We start from the raw sequence: 23,863 nt of genomic DNA on the forward strand, positions 1-23,863 counted from the left end.
TAGGAAGGGAACGGCACCAACGCAAGACACGCCTTTATTTTAAAAGTGCTTCATGATGGCTACCCTTTAGTACGCTGATCAATAAACGAGATCGACCATGTATTACAATGCAAGGCCCATACACAGCCGGCCATTCGTCATTTAACCACGTCATGCAATTGTGCAGATGCGGTTTTAGCACACCCTAAGCGCAAGGAAGTCGATACAAGGACACGGCATAAATGTCGGCATACCGGTCATGAGCAGCTATGTGGTCATGTCTAGTGAAGACTAAGCTACTTTTTGAAAACCACCGATTTACGCACAGAGATATGCCTGTCCAAACCCCATTACCGAAACGCGCCGTTTTACCCGGTACAGATTAGAAAAACACTGCGGACAAGAAGCAGTATTTATTTTTGCCGAGGAAACACACTATACACGAATGCATCTAGAGTGAACCTTGCTGCTTACTCTATACGTAAAACAAAAGCCTCACGACGCGATCGCCCCAAATTACACAATAAAAACCAAGACAAATGTAATATGGCAAACCCTCACTTTCTGCTTTCCTGGGGCAAATCGAAGGCAGTCTGGTTCCTTTAAAAAAAGAAAAAAAAAGGCAATTGCAACTCGACCGCGAAATTGTGCCGTGGTGGAAGAGTCTACCTTTGCGTCGAGCGTCCGTGGCCGATCAACAGTTCACAGTCCAGCGGGTAGGCGTTGGGGCCACAGCAGGAGTCGTGGTCGTGTCGTGTCGAATGGGCGTCACTTACCCTGCGGCTGCTGACGGTGCATCGCAGGCAGCTTCTCTTGTAGAAAGAGCCTGAGGAGTAACATTGATCGTATCTTGCTTCTTCAGATACACACCCAGCGGAGGTGCGGGCAAACCAAAAAAAGGCAAAGCATGTTTCGTGCAACAGAAACAAGCACCGCGCTATTTTCGTTTTATTTGGTTTTGCGACCCGCAGGGTCGGTGGGCAACTCTTGCTGCACGCGGGCAGTCCGTAAAGCCCAGTTTTTTTCTCAGGCCCGGGCAAAGCCCTGCTTCGTCCCATGTTGCCGAGCTGTCTCTTTTGTTATATACACAACGCTCCCACAATCACACACTCACGCACTCAAAGTAGTCTTCACTCGGCCATCACGCCGAGAAGAAAGCCGCGCAGAGATCACGCCTTCACCTCGGGCTTCGCGTGTTCCGCAGCTTCCTTGGGTGCTTCCGGCTCGGCAAGGCCCTTGGATTCCACATTGGAGGCGGGGCCCTTGGATTCCACATTCGGCAAAGGCACTTCCGCAGTGCTGCTCCCACCATTCGGCTTGCTGCTGCTCACTTCGCCGTTCGTCTCCGCCGTTGCAGTGGCAGCCCGCTCCGGCGAGCTGTGGCTTCGATTTGAGCTCCGCTCACGGTCTCGACTTCGGCTATGGTCCCCTCTGCTTCGATCACTCCTGTCACCGCGCTCCTTGTCGCTCCGATCCCTGTCTCCTCGGTCGCGGTCACTCCTGTCTCGGTCACGGTCCCGATCACGATCTCTGTCGCGATCCCGATCCCGGTCCCGGTCGCGATCACGGTCCCTATCGCTGCGGTCGCTCCGGTCTCTGTCCCGATCGCTACGGTCCCGATCCTTGTCGCTCCTGTCCCGATCACTCCGATCGCGGTCGCTACGGTCCCTGTCGCGGTCGCTCCTCTCTCGGTCGCGATCTCGTTCTCTGTCGCGATCCCTGTCGCTGCGGTCTTTGCTGCGGTCCCGGTCCCTACGGTCGCTCCGGTCCCGGTCACTGCGGTCTCGCTCACTGCGCTCCGACCGTGACCGTTCACGGTCACGCTCTTCGTCTTCTCGCGACCAGCGGCTTCTTCGCTCGCGGCCACTGCTTCGTCGCCTATCGGAAGACTCACCATACGCATTTGTGAAGACACGCCGGTCGCCTCTCTCGCCTCCGAATCCGCCCTCGTCACTGTCTCTTCCAGAGCTTGGCTCGTTAAACCTCGACCGAGGAGGCCCGAAAAAACCGAAACCCCCGGGCTGCTTCCACGGCTGCTCGCCGTTGCCTTGCCCCTCTTCTGTTGCTGGCCCATTCGGTCCTCTAGATGGCTCCGGCGCGGAAGCCGGAGGTTTCCATTCCTTCGACGCTTCTCCGTTTTCGCTCCTCTTCTTGTCAGCCAACTCGGCGGACTTGTTTTGTGCGTCTTCTTGACTTTCAGGTCCTTTTACTTCGGGTTGCTTCCCGTCTGTGACTCCGGCCCCAATCACAGGTGGCATGTTAGGAGGAATGTTAGGAGGCATGTTAGGAGGCATGTTAGGAGGCATATTTGAAGGCATGTTTGGAGGCATATTTGGAGGCATATTTGGGGGCATATTTGGGGGCATATTTGGGGGCATGTTAGGAGCCAGCATGCGGAGACCGGGTGCCGGCATTCGAGGTTCTGGGGGCCCCAAATTTCTTATATCTTGAGGAGGACCACCTAATCTAAAGTCGGGCGGCCTGAGCATCCTATGGTCTGGTGGCCCTGGCAGTATTCTGTGGTCTGGTGGCCCACCCATCATCCTATGATCTGGAGGACCTCCCATCATTCTGTGGTCCGGTGGGCCAACCATCATCCGATGATCTGGAGGGCCTCCCATCATTCTATGGTCAGGAGGCGGGCCTCCCATCATTCTGTGGTCGGGGGGCCCACCCATCATCCTATGGTCTGGAGGAGGACCTCCCATTAACCTATGGTCTGGAGGACCACCCATCATTCTGTGGTCTGGAGGTGGGCCTCCCATCATTCTATGGCCGGGAGGCGGGCCTCCCATCATCCTATGGTCTGGAGGTGGGCCTCCCATCATCCTGTGGTCAGGAGGCCCTCCCATCATTCTAGGCTCTTGCATTGGACCACCAATCATCCTGTGATCACGTGGACCACCCATCATTCGGTGCTCTGGAGGGCCACCTAACATCCGTAGTTCCTCTGGACCACCCATCATCCTTGGCTCAGGTGGTCCTCCCATCATTGGGCCACTCATCATTCGCGGCTCTCGTGGACCTCCCATCATTCTCGGCTCAGGACCTCTGTGCATTCTGTGTTCCATGAGACCGCCCATCATATTTGCTTCTGGAGGTCCATCAAGCATATGCTGTTCCAGAGGGCCACCCAACATCCTCTGCTCCCCTGGTCCACCCATGATGGCCTGATCATGTGGATTGGGCGGACGGAAATCGCCCACTGGGGGAACCATCATTCTTGGATCAGGGCCCATCATACGAGAACCAGGGAATTCCATGCCAGGTCTTCCATCAGCTGGGTTCTCAAAGGGAAACATAGGTGGTCCGCTGAAACGTACAGGTGCACTTCCAAATGGTCTGGGTGGAACAGGCGGTGAAGGCATTCCAGGCAGTCCAACAGGCAATGGGATCGATGAGCTTACTGTGGGATCAAAAGCACAAGCCTCCTGTCCTGGCTCAGCAACCTGCTGCCCTGAACTTTGTTCATCCCGCTGCATCTTTTCAGGATCAGTTTTCTCAGATTGTTCAGTCTTGACATCTGTACTTGGTGCTTCATGACTAGATACAGCCACCGGAGATTTTGGTTCCTTGACTGAGCCAGCATCAACTTTGTCCTTTGCCAGCAGACCATGGTTCCCAAACTGACCTGGCATGCCAGGTGGTGCAGATAGAGGCAAAAATCCACCAGGGGGAGCAGCCGCTCCTAAATCGCTTCCAGCAGGTTTTACATTCTCAACAGGTCCCTTATCGTTGCCCACTGGTTCCCCAGAAGGAGGGTGGATCATACCAAGGCGACTTGCTTCACTTGTGCCATCTTCATCAGTGGGCGTGGCATCACCGTCAATGGCCATGGGTACATCAGTTGTCTCACTTTCTGCGACAGGTGTTGCAGAAGATGCTACAGCAGGTGCTGCTGCTGCAGGTGGCTGAGTTACAGTTGTCGCAGGAGCACTAGAAGTAGCTGGACTTGCTGTGGTGACAATGGGCATCACTGCTGCTTGGGAGGTGACAGGGAGGCTCATAGGAGGATGAAGGGGGGGCAGGCCAAGAGCAGTCCCAGGCAGGCTTAAGGGTGGAGGAATCAGCCCCAGAGCACTAGGCCCCAACAGTGTTTGAGAAGTGTTTGGTGGCACCATCAGCATGTGGTTAGGTGGAGGAGGCACACCCATGGGCAGTTGAATTTGAGGCATTACCAGGCTCTGGGAGGGCATCATACCTGCAATGTGTGCACACAAAACCAGTTAAAAAAATCACAGCATATCCACGGAGTGAATGATGATGAGTGGGCGAAGCTGCAAAGGTTCATCGGTAAACCGTGAATCTTCCGTGAATTCTGCCCAGTACATCATCACCGACGTGAGATCGGGCGCGTTTATACTAAAGGTTCGATGAGTTATGACGACTTGCAGCTCACTTTAATTTTACATGTACGCTGTGAACTTTCATTGTTTAGAAAACCATTGCTTTAGAAAACATCTGGCGTCTTTCGTTAAGCAGCTGGCGTCTTTTCGTTTTGCTTTAGAAACATCTGGCCTTCTTTCGTTTTGCTTTTACAAAACATCTGGCGTCTTTCGTTGGTTTATTTCATCAATCAACGGCGTTTTGAACAAAATTTTTATTATTTAATCACGCACAGGAGAAATCTCACCAGGCATAACCTTGGAGGTAAACAATGGCTGCTAATGGGAATGAGAGACAGAAGAAGTCGGCTTTTAGCTAACACTTACACTTCTAGTTCTACTAACGTTTCCTACTGGAACATGCCAATGGCTGCTAATGGGGAATGAGAGACAGAAGAATTCGGCTTTTAGTAAACGCGCACGCTGTGAATTTTTTATTGTTCAACAACGCACAGGAAATATCTCCCACCGGCACCACCTTGGAGGTCAAACCGTAAGACTGGTTACGCACTACGACTACTACGACGACTACGAGGGACGAACGGGTGCCGCCTTAAGGAGCTTCGCCCCTAAAACTACAGGGCAAGAGCAAGTTCTTCCTTAATAAGTACTGTGGGGAAAAATACAACTTTCAGGATGCAGCCTTTATGGCTGCTCATCACTGTTCACAGCTGTCAGTGGGAGCTGAAGAAGCACTTTAATATTGAATTATAAGACTCTGAAAACGTTCTATTCAGTCAGAAAACATAGTTCTAAGCCCGATATGTTCTTGGCACATCCTTCTGATCACTGGACTAGTCAGGGAGGAGGGGTGGGGTGGGGATTCAACGCCCCCAATATTGTCAATTTTATATGCGTATGTATACATGCACACAAAGAAATGCACGCACGAATGTACATAAAGCATTGTTGACCCCACTCGGCCCCCCCCCCCCCAAAAAAAAATTTCTCGCTATGCTTCTGTTCTGAATCTATACCACGAGCTCTTGTAGTCATTGAACCCTACGTGAAAAAGGTGAAAGTTGTAAACATAAATTTACCTAAAGAAAAATTTCACAGTGTTTTGCTTTGTAAAAGCCACGCACAAGGTGCACATGTCAAGCAATGTTGCTGCAAAGGTGGTTACCCAACTTTACATATACAGTATACTAATAAGCAAACAAAGCCACAATGGAATGACACGAAGTCAGCAAGACCACCTAAAGTTTGCCTTATAATATGAGGTCAAGTGAAAAATTCAGAAGTTTTTCAACATGTCAACATTTGATTTTCTACTTTGTTTGGTGCATAATTTATCAGACAACAACTGGCTGGAAAAAGTTTCTTCTTACGATGTGTCTTTCAAAAGACGCATTAAGAAATATAAACCCATACAGCGCCTATGAAACAAACTGAAAGCGCCAGTTTTGTGTGCAGCATAATAATGCCCTGGTTTGCAGCTTTTGTTGGTTATTTAAAAATAATATCATGCAAAGAGATGTAACAATCCTTCAAGGGGTTTAATGCATAATTTCTTAATTCAAAATCATTAACTTCCAACCAGGTGGATGCATAATGTTTCGAACGTGTTTATGTTCTGGGAGGTTCATGTCGATGCCAAAAGAACAGCAGATTTATTATGGCATGTGCTTGCTCACTGCTGCCAACTTTTTCTTACTGACAACCTCAGTACTGGGAAGCTTAGAGTGCAAAGGCACACAATACGAAGGTTAGGTAGCAATCAATACAAATAAGTCGGTGTGCACGACGGACCTGGAGAGAGTGGTTCTGCGAGTGCTTTCGGACTCTAATGTGGGGTACAGCTGCAGTAATGCAGAGTCAAAGTATAGTGTACGGTGATTTACTGAAGAAATGCCCTCACAGAATAAAGCAGAATGCCAACGAGTGTTTATAGGGTGTGACTTGGGAAAGAGCTCCCAAACACACGCACATGAGCTTTCCAGTCATTAAGTTAACTCTAAATGACACTGTGTGTCACTTCAACAATGGGAACAAAGGCAGACTCGATATCTTAATCTAAGTTGGCGTAGAACCTGACCTCTGCACTACAAAAGCTTGCCTCACAAATTATCAGCAGCACATTGCGAAGGTGTCCTGTCATAGCACTGATGATGCAAAGCATGTTAAGAAAAAAAAAATTGCCACACAAGCAAAAACAGACAGAAGCAAGAAACCCAAAATGGAACAAGCTACACACAAAAATATTTTAGCTCTCCTGATCATCTTATGTGAGTCCTGCACTTGTTCGAAATCCTTTTTGTTGATTTTCGCAGAACCTATTTTTGCTTTCCTTTTTTTTTTATATGCAAGCAAGCATAACTTTTTCCTAATAAAATTTTTTTAGCGAAACTTGGCACAGTTCTTTTTGACATCATTGGCTGTGCAATGAATCTCAACAATAGTGTGCCGAAATTTTTGACATGGTGGCCTCTTGTACCAAGGCGCACCCAATGGAAACACATTGTTTTGATTATCTCATGGCTGTGCTGCAAGGATTCATTTGAAACACCAGCAGACGTTGAGAAAATGTTACCTTTTGCATTTCACTCTTCTGTTGACGTCACTGACTGCTTCCTATCACTGTGCTCCCCTTATAGAAACATACCGGAAGTCTTGCCTCATGGTGACCATTGCGCAGCGCACCTAACGTTGTTTCACAATTGTTTTCAGAATTTGATATTTAAAAAACAGAAACCCTTTTGCAGCTCAGGGAGTATAAAACATGTTTTTATAATTATCCGTGCAAAATAGTGTGGCATTGCTAGCACAATATGAATAGCATGTGCGACTTATGTCAAACCAATCAAAACACCCAGCCATTTTCATCACTGCCATGTGATGAAATATCCCTTCTAATCACAGAAACAGTCACTGTAGCTCAATGTAAAAGTTGTTTCTCCATTGAAGTGAAACTAAAAATTTTGTTTTTGGCATAGCCATATGGACATTATCGGTGCATTCTACAGTACCAGAAGAAGCGATAAAAACGACATGCTTAATTTGTGCCACAAAGCCCCTTAATATGGCTTTAAAAGTAAGCATCAATGCCTACATAAGATGGCTGCACCACACAACATTGTCATCAATATGATGTGTTTAGTCAATGCTCTGGCGCCCTGCGACGTTTCGACCGTTCCACAAGTACTCTCGACATTACAGATGAGTTTGTGGGGTGCACAAAACTCCACTTGGATTGACGCGGAGTGGGGCTTTTATCCTTCTCCTCCTCGCTCTCATCAGGCTGCTTACGCCAGCGGCGTTTTAATACTTTGAAGCAGCATTTTAAGTAGGATTTTTTTTTTCTGACGAAGTGCACTCTTCGACTGTAAAGTGGGTCATAGGCAGGTGTGTCATGCATCATTTTATTGCAGGTGTCCCAAAGTAGACAGGAATTTCGACAGGAGAACGTGCCTAGTCAGTCACACCATAGCTGATACCACAGCACTCTCAATGTTTCATGCCTTCCCACACCAGGCGAATCAGATTTAAAAAACAAGCTATCAATGTCCCCAAAGTTCAAGTACGCAATGTTATGGCACCCCACCATGGTGGAGTGCTAGTTTCTTTTGATTCTAGGAAGCTATGTTGAAAGGACACCAAAACAGATCACATGATGAGGCGGTAGTTTATGATTTTTTGGTAGCTGTACTGAAGGGACTCCAAAACTGATCCAAATTAACTATGCTAGCAATAATCATGCATTATGTCAGAGCACTTACAATTAAGTTTCATGATTACCAGACAAAGACCTGCTCATTAAACCATAAAAGTCACAAATGAAAATTTCGTGGCTGTCAGTGGTTCTTCAAGTTTACTACCTCATCATGGATACGTCCAAATGAAGGATGCAAAAAGGAAAAAGAAACTGATGTCAAAACCTCATAGAATCTTTGTGTACTTAATTACCACTTGGCATTACCTTTGTGCACAAAACATGTGTTACTGAAGTACAGCAGAAAGTTTCTTGCCACTCCACAACCTGCAGCTTGACAATGCCCCAGTGTGTGCCTATAACTTCTGTGAAACAGGTAGAGTAGTTCGCATGCACAGCACTGTATTGTGCAATTCTGCCGACACAAAGCAGGCAGAAAACAATTCTACATCACACTCGAGTTATGACGGCAACAGCGATACGGTTCGTATACCAAGATATATGTTCATCTGTTGTGCATGCTACGTTAAACAAATGCACTACAGATGAAATTTGAGTTTTGTATCTACATTATCTCGCAGAGAACTAAAGTGCAAGAAAGCAGATTTTATTATAAACGATGTGCATGAGAGATGCATAAGAGCACAGCATTGCACTGCAGTTCAAGACAAACATACTAGGGGCCAAGCTAGATTAAGAACGATGCAGTTACACCTCAAATGTCATGTTTCCATGCCAGGTGAGGAATTTATTTTATGACAGCAAGACTTACTCATTCTATCGGTTGGCATGTTCATTTATCACAAGACTCACATGATTTTACTCAAACTCTGACCAACACGGTGACTGTAATTTTGGAGAGTCCAAGTCCGAGTGAGTCCACATGATTATAATATGTCAACACCAGTCCAAGAGAGCCCTAAGTAACATGTATTCTGAATGCATCTAAAGTGAGTTCCATTAATTTTGCTTACCTAAAAAAACACCAGTGAAGTTGCAGTGAAAGTAGAAATGTGAAGCGGCACACATTTAATAAACTATTACATAAAAGAGAAAACACAAGGTCTTTTGCATTGTTGTCTGGCTCCGCACCACACCCCCGCCTCCTCTTTGAGCATGGGCCACCGTTTTCATGCAGTCAAAAGGGGAGTAGGTATGCAGCATATTATCACAATGGCAATGCAAGTTGATGCCACTAAGTCTTGCCTGCCACAACACCATGTTTTGATCCCACATCTGTGACTTTTATGCTCCTCCATTTTCTAGTAATAGCCCCTCTACAGCATGCCGGTGCCACATGTGGAAAGCAAAGTAGGGAATCCTTGCTTGTAAAGACGTATTTTTAGGCTAATTGGTTCATCTTCGAAATGGGCGGCGCAGAAACAAGGACAAAGGAAAGACTACACACCACAGAGCACGCACAGCAGAGTGCTGTGGTGTGTAGTCTTTCCCTTGTCCTTCTTTTTGTGCCGCCCGTTTCGAAGATGCATAACCAATTCCAACTTGCCCAGACATCAATTCTTCCATAGTTGGTTCATACAGTAAATAGCTGGTTACAGTAAATAGTTGGTTATACAGGGATAGTTGGTTCATGCAGTAAAACAGCACCAGAGAACACAAGGGACCAGACGATGAGGAACGACATGTACACGGGTTGCCTGGTGTATGTGTCATTCCTTTTTGTCTGGTCCCTCGTTTTCTCTGGTGCCGTTTTACAGGAAGCCTAGCTCAAAATGTGCAAAACAACCAGGCAGATGTGATTAGCCTATGCTATGTAAGATACTCCTTTTACCCATTCAACCAAGGCAAGACATGGCTATAAAATAATTGTTGGTGTTTTACGTCCCAAAAGCACAATATAATTATGAGGGATGCTGTAATGGAGGGCTACGGCTTGACTATCTGGTGTTCTTTAACATGCATCTAAATCTCGGTACACAGGCCTCGTGCATTTCACCTCCATCGAAATGTGGCCGCCGCTGACGAGATTCGATCCTGCAACCTTTCGGTCAGCAGTCGAGCACCATAACCACTATACCCCCATGGTGGGTGCAAGACGTGGCTAGACGTCATATTAATGCAGTGTGTTGTGAGAAGCGAATGAAACTGATGCTGGCAGTGTTTCACAGGTTCAATTGGATTGGTAGGCACAGTTACTATTAATGGTCAGCATTCTGATAACCTTTCATACCTTTTGCTTGACTAAGCATCAGTGCTCTCACTATGGTGTAGAAACAATGCCTGCTGCAGGCATTCAGCATTATTGACAAGTGACACTGTGGCACTGGTCACCTGCTGGTCATGCTGAACATCTACACTGTTTTACTCTCTAGAACAATTTGGAAGTGGTCCGGCAACAATAGCTTGGTAAATCAGAGTTCAAGTGACTTAAAGGGGCCCTGCAACACTTTTCGAGCATGCTCAAAAAGCGCTGCCGATCGGTAGTCGAGGCTCCCGAGAACACGCGAGCCAAATATTATAGCGATGCGCACGGCCTGGAATTTACAATAAATTCTCAAAGTCAGCTGAAAATCGCTCCCTCTTCTCTCGACAAATGATGTATTAGCCCGCAAAATATGACGCGATTGTCGGCAGTTCCACCACTGGCTGATGTTATAATCACGATAACACCCTCATTATTACTTTCGTTGTTAATTTTGAGTTCAATAAGTAGATAATATGTATGTTTATATTCTATTATCGCGTTAAAAACACCGAACAAACATTAATATTAGCACTTCCGGTCTCGCCGACAGCTCGTCTGCTCGTAGTTGCGTGGTTCCGTTTTCTTCGCCATGCGCAGTGCCGAAAACGTGAATATTTCTGTGCTTTTGACCATCGCTGGTTGCTGTTGAGAGTGGCAGCCGTTCAAGTGTTGCCTCGTCAGCTGGGAACTGCATCGTCGGCACGTTCTCACGACCGATCGAGGCAGCCGTGCAGCATGTCTCCGATAACAATGCTGGCGTCCGGTAATGGCGGCGCTTCGGGGTCGTATGCCAGTGCCGTCTTACGAGGCGGTGTATCGGAGTATGGGCCGAAACCGATCTCAGCTGTCATTCATTCCAAACGAGCGCGCAGGTTTGCTTCCATGGTTGGCAAAGCGATGAAAACACTATGGCGTTCGAGGTGCACACCCAACATTACCAAACCGACGCACAGTTTTCAAGCACGCGCGATACGGCTCCGCTCGACGAGAACGACGCAAGCCGACCGGAAGTGGCGGCACAGACCACGTGGTTGCGCCCAAACGTCAGAGAGAAAAAAATGAAGAAAATATTTCCGCCGGCGCTCTTGGGCGGAGCCTCGCTCGTCTGCGCTCCCTCCCTCAACTCGCTGCCTAGCTCTCCGCGCGCTCGCTGCGTTGAGTTGAGGGAGAAAGCTGCGGAACGTGATCTCTATAATTTGGTAACACCACTTAGACTTGACGGATTCGAAAAATTTTTGCGGCATATGACTCGTGAAGAGTCATACGTCAATAATGAGACTATTCCAATATAACTAAGAAAGGTGTTGCAGGGCCCCTTTAAAGATAGCAAGAATTTGGTTAGTTTGAATGAGCTTAAAGGGACACTAAAGGCAAATAGTAATTTTTGTCAGAGTGAAAGCTCAATGTATGACAACGTCTAAAACGACAGTATTATCAACAGCAGTGCCCTACTTACCAAGAAATTAAGCTAAATGTATCACATGATGAGCGTCACGAGTGGGACATCTCGGAAGTGATCCCGACGACATGGGAGAGTCTGAATACAACTAATGACTAGCAATCAAACTAGCTGCAATAAAAAATAAAAAAAGAACCTTCTGTGCATCAAGACACGTAATAAAATGCTGCTTGTTCGTTTCTGTTTGATTTATGGAAAAAAGAACCTCTTTGGCGTTGCCATGGGGAACGGCGTGCGTGGTTCAAAAGTTCCGTTTCTGCTGAACTGCGCTTCGCCCGGCGCCCTGCTTCGCTCACGCGGTCGCATCTCAGTGGTAGTTTCGGCATCGCATACTGCCGCGTGTGTTTTGCATGCTCGTGAAAGTCGCTCTGACAGAAAGTTCGACAAAATACCGCATGCATGTGATGTTGTCGGATGCCCGAATGGTGCACGCCGCCAGTGCACACCGCCGCGCAGTAAAGGCGGGCAACGTTGGGCATGGCAACAGTGACGTGCGAAATACCGCTTTCAGGCGGGTGATTTGATGTGCGCCAACGCGATGCGGACCACTAAAACGTGATTTTATTTCAAAATAAGCACTTCCTTGGCATAAAAGTAGCACTACGAGGTTTCTGGACTGCTATTTCAACAATCAACGTCGACTTAATATTTGCCTTTAGTGTCCCTTAAAGGGACCCTGAAACGGTTTTGACGATTTTGTACGAACACATTGAGCCGGTAGAGCAAGTCCTAAGGATCATTTACAGACCGATTTAAGCTCTGTGCGTAAACTGTGTAATTTATTACAAGGCCTTGAAGCTGTGAATCGCCACCGATCACAGCGGCTCAGCCAAACGCGTTTTCAACCGCCCGCTTCCAGTGCGCGTCGTATTGGAAGCGCGACGTCACGCAGGCGGCTGATCTGATTGGATATGTCCAGTACACGTCACTGAACCTCCCGTGGGCAGCGAGCGTCGCCTGCCTGTGTTACAACGTACTCCGTGTTGACGTGAGCTGAGCGACAGTGTTTATCTCGAGGTTTCGTTTCTTGGACAAAATGAATTGCCCTAGCCGTGTTGTGTACCACATATCTACCGTATAGTGCGGAATATAGGTCGAGATTTTTTCCAAAAAATGTCACTAAAAAGTCGCCCCTCGACCTATATACCGGCCCTTGGCACAAACCGAGTGATCGTCTGGCAACAGGGAGCGTCGCATGCTTCTTGGGCATCAGCATCGACATCGCCTCCATGAGCCGACGCCCGACGCCATTTTTCTTTTCTTGTTCATCTGGTGTTCCTAGCGAGTGGCGACCTTCCTCTGCGGCCAGCTATGAATACCGGGACGCGGCGCCAGTTCACCGCCGCGTTTAAAAGAAAAGTAATTGAATTCGCGGAAGCGAATGGCAACATGTCGGCGCAGCGGCAGTTTGGAGTATCTGAGAAAAGCGTCAGGTACTGGCGCAACCAGAAATCCAAACTATCGGTGTGTAACGCGCGGAAGACGTCGTTTCGCGGTCGCCGAGCTGTGCACCCGGAACTCGAGGACAAAGTGGCGGATTTCGTCCGCGAGTACCGTGCCAGGTCCCTGCCAGTGAGTGCGGAGCTCATTCGCACAAAAGCCGTCGAGCTTGCCCGTGAAGCCGGTCTGTCGAGAGAAGACTTCAAGGGGTCCATTTATTGGGTCCGCCGCTTCATGCGACGCAAAGGGTTTGCCCTTCGACGGCGCACGTCAATCTGCCAGAAGCTGCCGGAGGAGTACGAGGACAAGTTGATAGAGTTTCAACTCTACGTGAATAGCCTCCGGCGGCAGCATGGCTACATGTTAGGCCAGATCGGCAACGCCGACGAAACGCCGGTGTGGTTCGACATGCCGTCGTCCACAACCGTCTGTGAACGCGGGGCAAAGGAGGTGAAGCTGCTGTCGACCGGAAGCGAGCATTCGCGCTTCACCGTGATGCTTTCCTGCACGGCCGACGGCAGAAAGTTGCCCCCGTTCATCATCTTTAAGCGGAAGACGCTGCCGAAGGAGGCCTTCCCGCGGGATGTCGTCGTCCGCAGTGAACGAGAAGGGGTACATGGACGAGGCCCTAATGCGCGAGTGGATCCGCACAGTGTGGAACCGGCGGCCCGGAGCCCTCCTGCAGCACCGGAACATGCTCGTGTTGGATGCATTTCGCGGGCATTTGACGGCATCGGTGAAGGAGGCACTTCGCGACGGGAAGACTGATCTCGTCGTCATTCCGGGAGGGATGACGTCAACGCTGCAACCGCTGGACGTCGTCCTCAACAAGCCCTTTAAGGACCGTGTGCGTGCGTTGTACAGTGAATGGATGGCTGGCGACAACCCGCGGACCCCGACAGGCCGGCTGCGCAGGCCACCTCTCGCGACAGTTTCCGGTTGGGTCTCCGAGGCATGGAGGTCTCTGCCTGAGGAAATGGTGGTGCGCGCATTCAAGAAGTGCTGCATAAGCAACGCTCTCGACGGCACCGAGGACGACATGCTGTGGGAGGCGGCTAGCGAGAGGCAGTCGTCCTCGGAGGAGAGCTCCGACAGTTCGGAGGACTGAATAAAGTGCTTCAGTCAACAGTTCCGTGTTTTTTTTTTTTTTGCCGGTCATGGTAAGGGGGTCGACCTATATTCCGCCTCGACCTATATTCCGCATTATACGGTAGCAATTTCTAGCGATTGGTGATTTGTAAAGCTGCGACATCGTGCAATGTTCGTGAGGCATCTGGCGAGCGGAATCCCTTCCGCTCATCGCTGTAATGAGCGTCGCGCTCTCGCTATCCGTTCAACGCCACGATCCACGTTTTTGTGGCTGTAACTTCACCCCTGAAGACACAACCACATTGCCCGAGTTTACGCTTATCGGTGATCGTTCTCGAATTCTTTTTGTTTGTCCGCATGCTTTTGCAGATTGTCGCCGTACAGGAGAATAAAATAAAATCTGCTGGTAGCGTGGCGGCACCTGTCGGAGCAGATATCAACCACTCCGCGAGCTTCGTCTTTGTTGGGCCTCCGAGATCTGAGGCCATGACTGGGCGAAGCTCAAACCGTCGAGTGCGCTCATGAGAGCGCTGCGATCGCCGGCGATCAGGGTGTCTGTGAGTTGAGGGTGCAAGGCAGTGGTGAGGAAGAGGGTATAGATATAAATTCCGTAGCGGCCTTGGTAGACAGTGCGTCGCTTAATTTCTGGTGCGAATGATTTGGGGATGCCCCTGCCTAAACGCTGACAAAACTTCAAAAAACCGTTTCAGGGTCCCTTTAAAGAAGCACTGACACCAAAATTTTGCATCGTTTTTCCTGATGCAATAACTAAAGTAGTAACGACCAACTTATCACGGATGGAAAACTCGTTTGCTCAAGCGCGCAACCATTAATTATTTGGTGATGGTTTTATAGTGCCCAGTCGCAGTTTCGGTTTCAGAGAGCGTCGAGGGAGGCGGGACCCAGAGTGATGGCTATGTTAAAGGGCCAGTAAACAACCCCGATGTCCAAAATTTGTAATGAAAAGAAATATGCGCACTTTTGCGATGTGAACATGCTGCCGCAAGAATTTTGCGAGTAGGTGCTATAATAAGGAAGTTACAGGGGTTAGAACATCCGTTTCAGCTGGTTTCAAATTTTCGCGCGGCCTCACCACCCTTCTCCGCCACATGGAGGAAAAGGCGTAGACCGTCGTCGTGACTCCGCCCACTTCAGCAACGTGCCACGACGTCAACAAGTGACGTCATGGGCGAGCTCGATCAGTCGCAATGCACTTCCGCTTGCTGCGGCTCCTGGTTGTTTATTGTTTATATTGTCGCACGTGCTCCGTAACTTGACGGGCAGTTTTCGGCTCTTCACTATTTTTAAACCTTTGTGACAGTTCACAATGCAGCAGGAATGCGTGCTTGCTTTCCGAGACGTCGAAGGGGCGCGAGAGAAAACCCTGGAAAACCCCGCTTGCCGCGCGAGCAACCGGAGATTCCCCTCTCTCCGCTCGATTTGCAGCCGGCAACTGAACAACGCTTCGCCTCATGTCGAAGGCGAAGTGCGTGCAGGTGCTATGCAGTACAACTGCGTGGCCGAAACCGCATCACCGCAGGGCCAAAAAACAAGGCGCAGTTTCATAGCGGTGGGTGGGAACAGGAACTGACGTTAACTTGACAATTGTTTGTTGAGACCTGGTTTAGACCAATCGACGAGCTCGTGGTCGCCGAGTTGACGTCACTGCGCGTACAAGGAGGGTTGGTCAGGCGTAGGAAAGAAGCGCGGGAATTGTTTTTCGAAATGAAGGGTCTGCGCGGTGCGCAGCGCTGTAATATTCGGAAAACGTGATCGCCGCGGTCTACTGTACGGATTAGCGAGCTTGTTTGGCGGGTGTAAAAAAAAAGTCGCAGCCTGTTTACGGGCCCTTTAACATAGCTGGCTCTCCGCGTCGACAACTTTTTTCAGAGAAGGCTTCCCGGGTGCTGCTACAATGCCCTCTGAGACGTTGTAAATATGTGTGAGACCCCTAACATGCACTGCCAAGGAGAGGACACCAGCCTTTGTACTCCCGTGCCAGTCTCCCATTCTTTCCATTGAGAAGGTCTGCTAGGAGAAAGTGGGAGATAGCGCCCACAACAATCGTGGCAGCCAACGCAAACACGTGACGCGGGTGGCGGTTGGTTGTTTACAACACCAAAGGCACGTTTCACGTGGAGTGGCGCGACGCGCACTTTAAAGGGGTCATGAAGCACCCCTTGGGCTGATTGAAAAAACACATCCCGCGGAAAGCTGACACGGCTATGAACTGCTCTGCCAAATATTACAGTCGTGCGCGCCGCGTAATTACAGTCGTGCGCGCCGCGTAATGGCCACAAGCGGAGCGCGAAGTTGCCGTTTCCCCAGGCACCCTCTTTTCAAACAGAGGCCGGTTCTCACTCTCGTCGGTGGGCGGGGCGTCTGTCTGCTGTACATCGCAAGAGACATAGCATGCTTATTGGCCGATAGCCGACGTAAATCGAGAGCGGCGTTCGGATCAGATGCGCTTCTTTCCGCGGGGTGCCGCCACTTGCCGGCGCTGCACTCCTCAGTACACGGTAGCCGCACTCGCGCAAGCGAATCACAGCGGGAGAGCGATCGCGTTTCATGACGCGCGCTGGCGTAACTTCTTTCCCCCATGCCATCCCTCCCTGTCTAGCTTCCAGTGCGCTCGTCGGCACGAGAAAAGAGAGAAAGCGCTGGGAGCGTGCGCCAAACCCCCGTAACTCCGCTGATTCTTGACGGATTCGAGAAATTTTTGCGGCAATCGATTCGGGAGGCAGTACACTCCGATACTGAGGCCATTAGATCATTACTTGGAAAAGTGGTTCATGACCCCTTTAAACGTGATTTTAAATATGTTCTAGGCTATATTATCTGTTGATATTTCGTAGATGATGTGTGTGTGTCCACACAAATCCATCCCACAGGTTATCTCACCTTCGAAATTTTGTGCCAGTGCTCCTTTAAGAAAACAATGTAATTTTGAATCAGTCTCATTAAAATGAATGTATTTTGCAGACTTATGGTGCCACACACATACGCAGCTTCCCCCCCTGCAAATACAGCAGGGCTGTGGTGCATTGCACTGTTAGCGTGCTCCTGCTCCAGCCACCTTTCCCGACGAGGGAAAAAGCTGAACCTATATCACGATCTCTAAATGTGACAAAGAACAAGAGCTAATTTTCTTTCATGCTTTCTCTATACAAGTGCCGGTCATGTTGTGGTAATGGAAAACACCTTACTGATGTGAAAATTCTGTTATAGGGGGACTCAACTTGATGCTCACTTTTGTTGCACAACCAAGCTACCAGTGGGCAAAAAAAATTGTTTTCTCTGTTTTGTGCATCTCTTTTTTTTTTTAAGCTATACAATTACAATAAATTATTCAGGATAATATCGCTAATAGGAATAACAGACTGGTCAGCACAAATCGACATGTGAAAAAATAACTCCTTTCAGATCTCCAGAGCACAATGTGAATGAGCGTTATTACCAACATTACTAGATGGAGGCAGTTGGAAAGCTGCACGAGATCGCCACGGAAGCGGTGTGGCCACTCGCGGTCTCCCAAAACGTGGGGGCGCTGCGATCGTTTTGCGCCCTATTCACGTGACGTGTTTCGCGTCGCTGCTTCGTCTGCTCCGCGTGCCGCCGGCTGCACGCCATGGAAAGGGTCACGTGACGTGGTCGCAAAGCGATGCCAGCGACACCTGGAAAGGGCGACGATCTGCGGTCGCCTCCTCGCACGAGTTTTCCAACCGTCCCCATCCAGTAACGTTGGTTATTACTAACTTTATTGTGAACAAAAAAGGGGGGAGGGGGCATAAGCAGAGCCTTCAATGCACAGTTAAGCCTTGACGTAACAAAGTTGGTAAAATCGACAACTCGCTTCTGTTATATTGAAATTCAACTTTTTACGCAAAGCACATGACGCCGATTCTTTTTTACAAGGAAGGTGCCACAAAAATGTCTGCATGGTAGGCGGTACGAAAAAAAAATAAACAATGACATACAAACAAGTAGATTTAGTTGAAGCTGAGATCCAGTGACCACGACTTGATGCCACACAAACAAAGATGTCTTCACAGCGGATGCACATAATATCCAACAAAACACAGGTCCAATACACTGTGGTAATCATTACTACAAGCAAATCGATTGCACCCATCCTGCTGAGGTGGCTGGCAATCAAAACCAGATTAGTATGACACGAATTCTGTACATTCCCTGAACTGAACCACTTGCTCTAAACTCAGTCCGATTAACACACAACAAAACCGTCGCATGCCACAAAAACAAAAAAGCTTCAGTCTAAAATCAGATGAAAGCAAGGCGACAACCTGAATTACAGCACCATTATTCATGGTGTCCACGTTTGCAATTTTGCGACATTGCAAGTGCATTATGTCCAGAGAATCGGGCGAGACCTAGCACAGCGACAAAACAATTGCAGATGAAGCAAATTAGTTTTTCTCTCACAGCAAACTGGACTCTGAATATGCAGAATTCAATGCATTCTCTGTAACAAACATTAAACCCTTGAATGCGGGCAGCTGTCTCTCCCAATGCTTCTGGACACATTTAACAATGTGGTGTACTGCTACTGTGACCAATTTCAGAAACTATACTACAGCAGAATTACTGCTTACTACATATACTACAGATTCCCATAAAAAGATTCCTCGCTTGTTTTTCTCCACTGAAGGTAACCAATTTGTCTACAGCAAGTGTATTACAAAACGTGTCAGGCTGCCTGTGTAGTGTAGCCGGTGTAAAGATTAAAGCATGATCCTCCTCTCTCCATTCAGCACTTTGAGCACCGGTATACTAAGAAACTGTAGAAACTACAGATTTCAAATGTGAAAATGTTAACCGAAAACACATGCATCGCTAATAAAAGTTGTGCACATCACGTTGTAACTTCTTGATAAGTATGCTGCACTGAGTGCACCATTATTGTTGCTTGATTTCTTTCCCTCAGTGAAAAATTGCTATACAGTGAAACCTGCCTATAACAAACCTCCATCTATCGAACCTCCATCTAACGAACCTTTTTCTATTCCCCGCCATTACTCCATAGAAGCACATATATTTGCAACCTCTATGTAACAAAGTGCCACCAGGAGGCACCTTTAAAGGAGTCCTGACACAAAAATTTTCGCCCCGCGTTTTTTTGCTGCAATGTGTTGCTGGGGGCCTGTAAGTCATAACACGGCACATCGTTTGCTGCAGCGCGCGACAGGTAATTAATTACAAGCTCCTCATTACCGACACAGCCTCAGTTTCGGTTTGACAGAGCTCCAAAAACGGCAAGCCGCCGGGTGCAACTATCACCACCTAGCGAGTGAAACGCTCGGTCACGTGAGCACACAGAACAGTGACGCATTTCCGCGCGGTCTGTCGTCGTCGGGCTCATCATCGTCTGATGGCGACGATTTTCTTGCGGCGGGGATCGAAGGAATTTTTGACGTGGCAAATCACTTCATGTTTGACCCGCTGGCGAGGAGCGATTCGTCGGGAAGCGCGTCAAAACAGAAATGGCGGCTACGACGCCATCGTAACTTATACCGGCTGCAACGGTTACGTAGGGGAAGTAGGGCCACCTCGGGTCACCTCCGAGGGTGTCAATGCACTAGGTGCGGCCTATATGCTGGATCGCTCTCGCGAACTTCAAAATTCATATAAAATACCTTCCAAGCTTTATTCGCTGCCGATATTTTGCAGATGGTACACGCACGTACGCGGGAACCGATCCAGCAGGCTATCTCGGCCGCGAAATTTTGTGTCAGTACCCCTTTAATATAATGAATTTTCGCCGCCAACAACCTAGGGATTTTGCCCCGAATTTTGTCATTTTGGCACGAGCAGGAGCCGCATGCATCTTCTGCAGCTGCCCGCCAACGAGAGTGCGAAGCGGTGGCCTCGTGCACGGTGCGCTTGAAGCCCCGGCGACTGCAAGGCGGGCAGGTGAGGCCTGCGCTCCTTGAGCCGACTTTCTTGTCGCGGCGGGTCCAGGCGTGCCCCCCTTCGCACCTCATTCAGCCACTCGCGGGTGCAACGCTAACAACACCGCTTTCTTAAAAAAATAATAATAAAAATAAAAGGAAATCGGCTTTTGTGTTGGCAGCGCCGCTCCGCTCTTCGGTTGTTGCAGTAGTATCGGAACTGCACTTCGTTAATGTGACACCAGGTAATGCCACTTAAAAAAAAAAAAAAAAAACTTGCTCTGTGTCACTACGCTTCAAGTTCGCGCCGCATATGGAGTTCGCTCTTCGTTTTCGACGCCATACGCGCCTGCGTGGTTTCACTGTGCACGCATGGAGCAGCCCCTGACCATGTGCAGCTTTTGCGATTTTTTAATGCCGACAACTGTGTCGTCGCTACCGAAGAGATGTCAGATTAGGTGGTAGTGGAAACTGTCCACGACTACGATGACAACGAATCTTCGGAGGTCGACTCATCACTGTCGTCATGCACTTTGCCATCTTGTGCCGTGCAATGGGTTCACGAAACTGTGGCCTCGGAGATTGGCTCTGGCAACGCACCATCCCATTGCCGGAGCCAATCTCAGGGGCCATGGCTAGACGATGAGGGAGCAGTGTTGTATTGATGTCCTACAAACGTTCAGTATTGGCATCTCTCACAAGCAAGCAACAGAGCAAAATAAGCAGTTTCTTTGGCGCTAAATAAATGTTTTGGGTGAGCTCTGCCTTCAATTCTCCTTGTGTTTAACTTGTGCATTTATTTTCCGAATTTTCGTGCTGAAACTGGATATAACGAAAACCTGTTTATAACGAATTTTTTCGTTATCAGTCAATTTCAATATATCTAGGTTCAACTGTACTGGTATTGAGTGGTTTATGTGAGATGGTCATTTTGTGAAATATGCATATTTTAGGGTTCGTACAAGTTATCAAGCCACAAGTTAAAGTGGTACTGACCCAAAAAGTTTTGCTTGGCATTTCTTTGCTGCAATATGTTGCTAGGGGCCTATTAGTCATAACACAGCCCATCGCTTGCTGCAATGCACCACAGATAATTACAGCTTGTTTATTACCGACCAGTCTCAGTTTCGATCTGGGAGAGCCCTGAGAACGACAAGCTGCTGGGTGCAACTAACGCCATCTAGCAAGTGAAACAGTGCACAGAACTGTGATGTACATCTGCGCTGCCTGCATCGTCTGCTGGTGTTCTTTCCCCTGCCGTACGCGCTGCGCTGCCATTGTCGTCATTGTCGTCTGGTGGCAACAACATTCTTGAGGCTTCCGCACTTTCCACGTGTTTGCCATGGGCATGGGCTCACAAGCAGCCAGTGAATAGCAGCCTGCTGGCATAAGCGCTGCAAAAGTGCAATGGCGACTATGACATCATCATACAAGCTGTGCCAGCTCAGAGCTTGGCCGCAGTGGTGATGTCTCGGAAGTTGGGGGGTCACCTTCAAGTCCACTTAGATGATGTCAATGTCGCGAGGTGCAGCGCTGGATTGCACATGCGAAATTTAAAATTCATACAAATTACTTCCAAAGCTATATTCGCTGTTAAGGTTTGGTAGATGATACACGCATGCTCGCGGGAATCGATGCCGCATGCTATATCAGCCATTAAATTTTGTGTCAGTACCCCTTCAACGGGCACTGAAAGGTAATAAGTCCCTGTCAAAGGCTGCAAAGGAGCATTCCAAGTAATTTTTTTTTGCTATAACAATGCTCTCAAAACATTATGAATAGTTTTACTCCACAAGAAATACGAAACTGAATTAGAAATGTCCAGTCTTGATCACATTACTATGTTTGATTAAGAATCACATTAAGATGTTGTAATTACAGCTTTTACACCTGCCTTCTATGAACAGCTTGTGGTCATCATTCATAAAAATGAAATTTTGTAGTTTCACAAGTCAAAACTGCAACCTGATTAGGAGGCACACTACAGTAAGGGACTCCATATTAATTTAGGCCACTTGGATTTATACTGCACACCTAAATTTAACTACACTACTCTTCCATAGAAATGCAGCCTTTGCAGCTGGGATTAGATCTCATAACCTCTTCATATCGCAACGTTGTAGCCACTAAGCCACCATAACTGGTATCCTTAATCCTAAAACCTTGTTTCCTCTTGTAACAATATAACATCTAACTGCCAAAATAGAGGCACACAGAGCTTGCCATATGCCATAGATGTGGAACTGGTTCATATTTTCTTTTTTTTTTCTTTCTTTAAAAAGTAGATGCAGTAGCATAGCAGTTATACAGTCAACGTCCGATTTTTCAGACTCCCTAGGGACCGCGAAATCAGCCGAAAAATCAGGCAGCCCGAAAAAATGAATTTTTTTATTCCGCTCAAGCAGTCAAATCGCCACAGCCACGTCCTAAATAACTTTAATGCCTTCCAGTACACTTATCAGGCATTTTGGTGCGCGCCCAGGCTCTCCCAAATACATTCGGTACCTGCCGCGAGCCCCGCTTAAAGGGACTGACAACTACCCAGAATATGAAATGAGTTGACTCCACTGATGTAAAGATTGTCCGTTGCACTGACTCAAACCAACCCTGTTTTTTTCGTGAGAGTTGGATTTATATTTTTATTTCTTAATTGAAAGTCGCAAAAAATGACCTGTGGCGCCTCTGGCGGCAAAAACATGCATGATCCGATGAAAACGGCCATGTGACCGCTGATTGCTGTACGCGATTTATTGTTAGTATTGAAATATTGTACGTTTAGTTATATTAAAAGGTACTACTCCATAATAATGTACATATAGGCCTGCGTTAGTAGTATGCATTAAAGTGGCGCTGCCTTCGCGTGACGTAATGATCCCATGCTCGTCAGCGCGTCTTGAGCAACTTTTCAGCGTGCTCATGCAACCGTGCACGCAGTTTCCATGTCGCTAAGATTTTGGAGCGACATAGTTTTGCTACCTACACTTCGTCTCAGAAATGACGCGCGCTGCTACTCGGTGCGGCCGTGCGTATGCACAGTTACGTTTTCGATTACTTGGCTTGGCTCGTGTATCGAGAGAGTAACGACGCCGGGACAAGCCATCCATGACCCAGGCGCAGGCAACCTTGGGCGCAGGCGCACACAACGCTGTACAAATACCGGGAACGTATATAAAGCCACACATCTAATTGTAACAGCTTGCTATTTTCAAAACTGGTTGGAAAGCTCAAAATAAAGGTGGTTAAGCATAGTTACAGTAACTCCTGCGAAAGCAGAACAACGACAGCTTTCACAAGGGCTAGCGGCATCGCTATCAATTCTCAGCGTTGCTGGAGCAAGCCTCCATGTGTGTTTGGAGCCTTTCAGATCGAAAAATACTGCTTTTAAAATAACTACGTGCTTTTCGGATAAACCGCTGCAGCTACAAACGCTACGAAGGGTGAGCTTCCTGTTGTGCCATAAAAAACTGGGTCGAGAAAAATCAGTTGTCGGTCCCTTTAACGTGCCAACCACCACTTGCAAATTTGTGTCTCGTGATGAGCGCCGCTGATACCAGCAAAGAGTGGAATAGATTACGGCTCTCTTGCATGGAGCGTTTGGAAACAATGACGCGGAACACAAAGGCTGTGACCGAAGAGCGGACATCTCATCTTACTTTCACCGTGTGCGCACATAAACGATGCACACACACATCGCCGAATCTCCACCGATACACAGCATTTACTGCTGTATCAAGTCAATTGTTT

At 48.2% G+C, this 23,863-nt stretch overlaps 1 protein-coding gene across 4 annotated transcripts in view; it reads right to left on the reverse strand.

Moving 5' to 3' along the window:
* Positions 1 to 373: 373 nt before the first annotated feature.
* LOC119396947 (SR-related and CTD-associated factor 4) overlaps positions 374 to 23,863 on the reverse strand; it is a 122,696-nt gene continuing 99,206 nt past the window's right edge. For all 4 annotated transcript variants that reach the window (XM_037664336.2, XM_037664338.2, XM_049417283.1 and 1 more), the window contains one exon: positions 374 to 4,180. In XM_037664336.2, the coding sequence (XP_037520264.1) occupies positions 1,149 to 4,180 (3,032 nt within the window). In that variant the 3' untranslated portion in view covers positions 374 to 1,148. The remainder of the gene's footprint in view (positions 4,181 to 23,863) is intronic.

The sequence above is a fragment of the Rhipicephalus sanguineus genome, chromosome 6 (genome assembly GCF_013339695.2).
Source record: "Rhipicephalus sanguineus isolate Rsan-2018 chromosome 6, BIME_Rsan_1.4, whole genome shotgun sequence".
In the NCBI taxonomy this organism is placed as follows: Eukaryota; Metazoa; Arthropoda; class Arachnida; order Ixodida; family Ixodidae; genus Rhipicephalus; species Rhipicephalus sanguineus.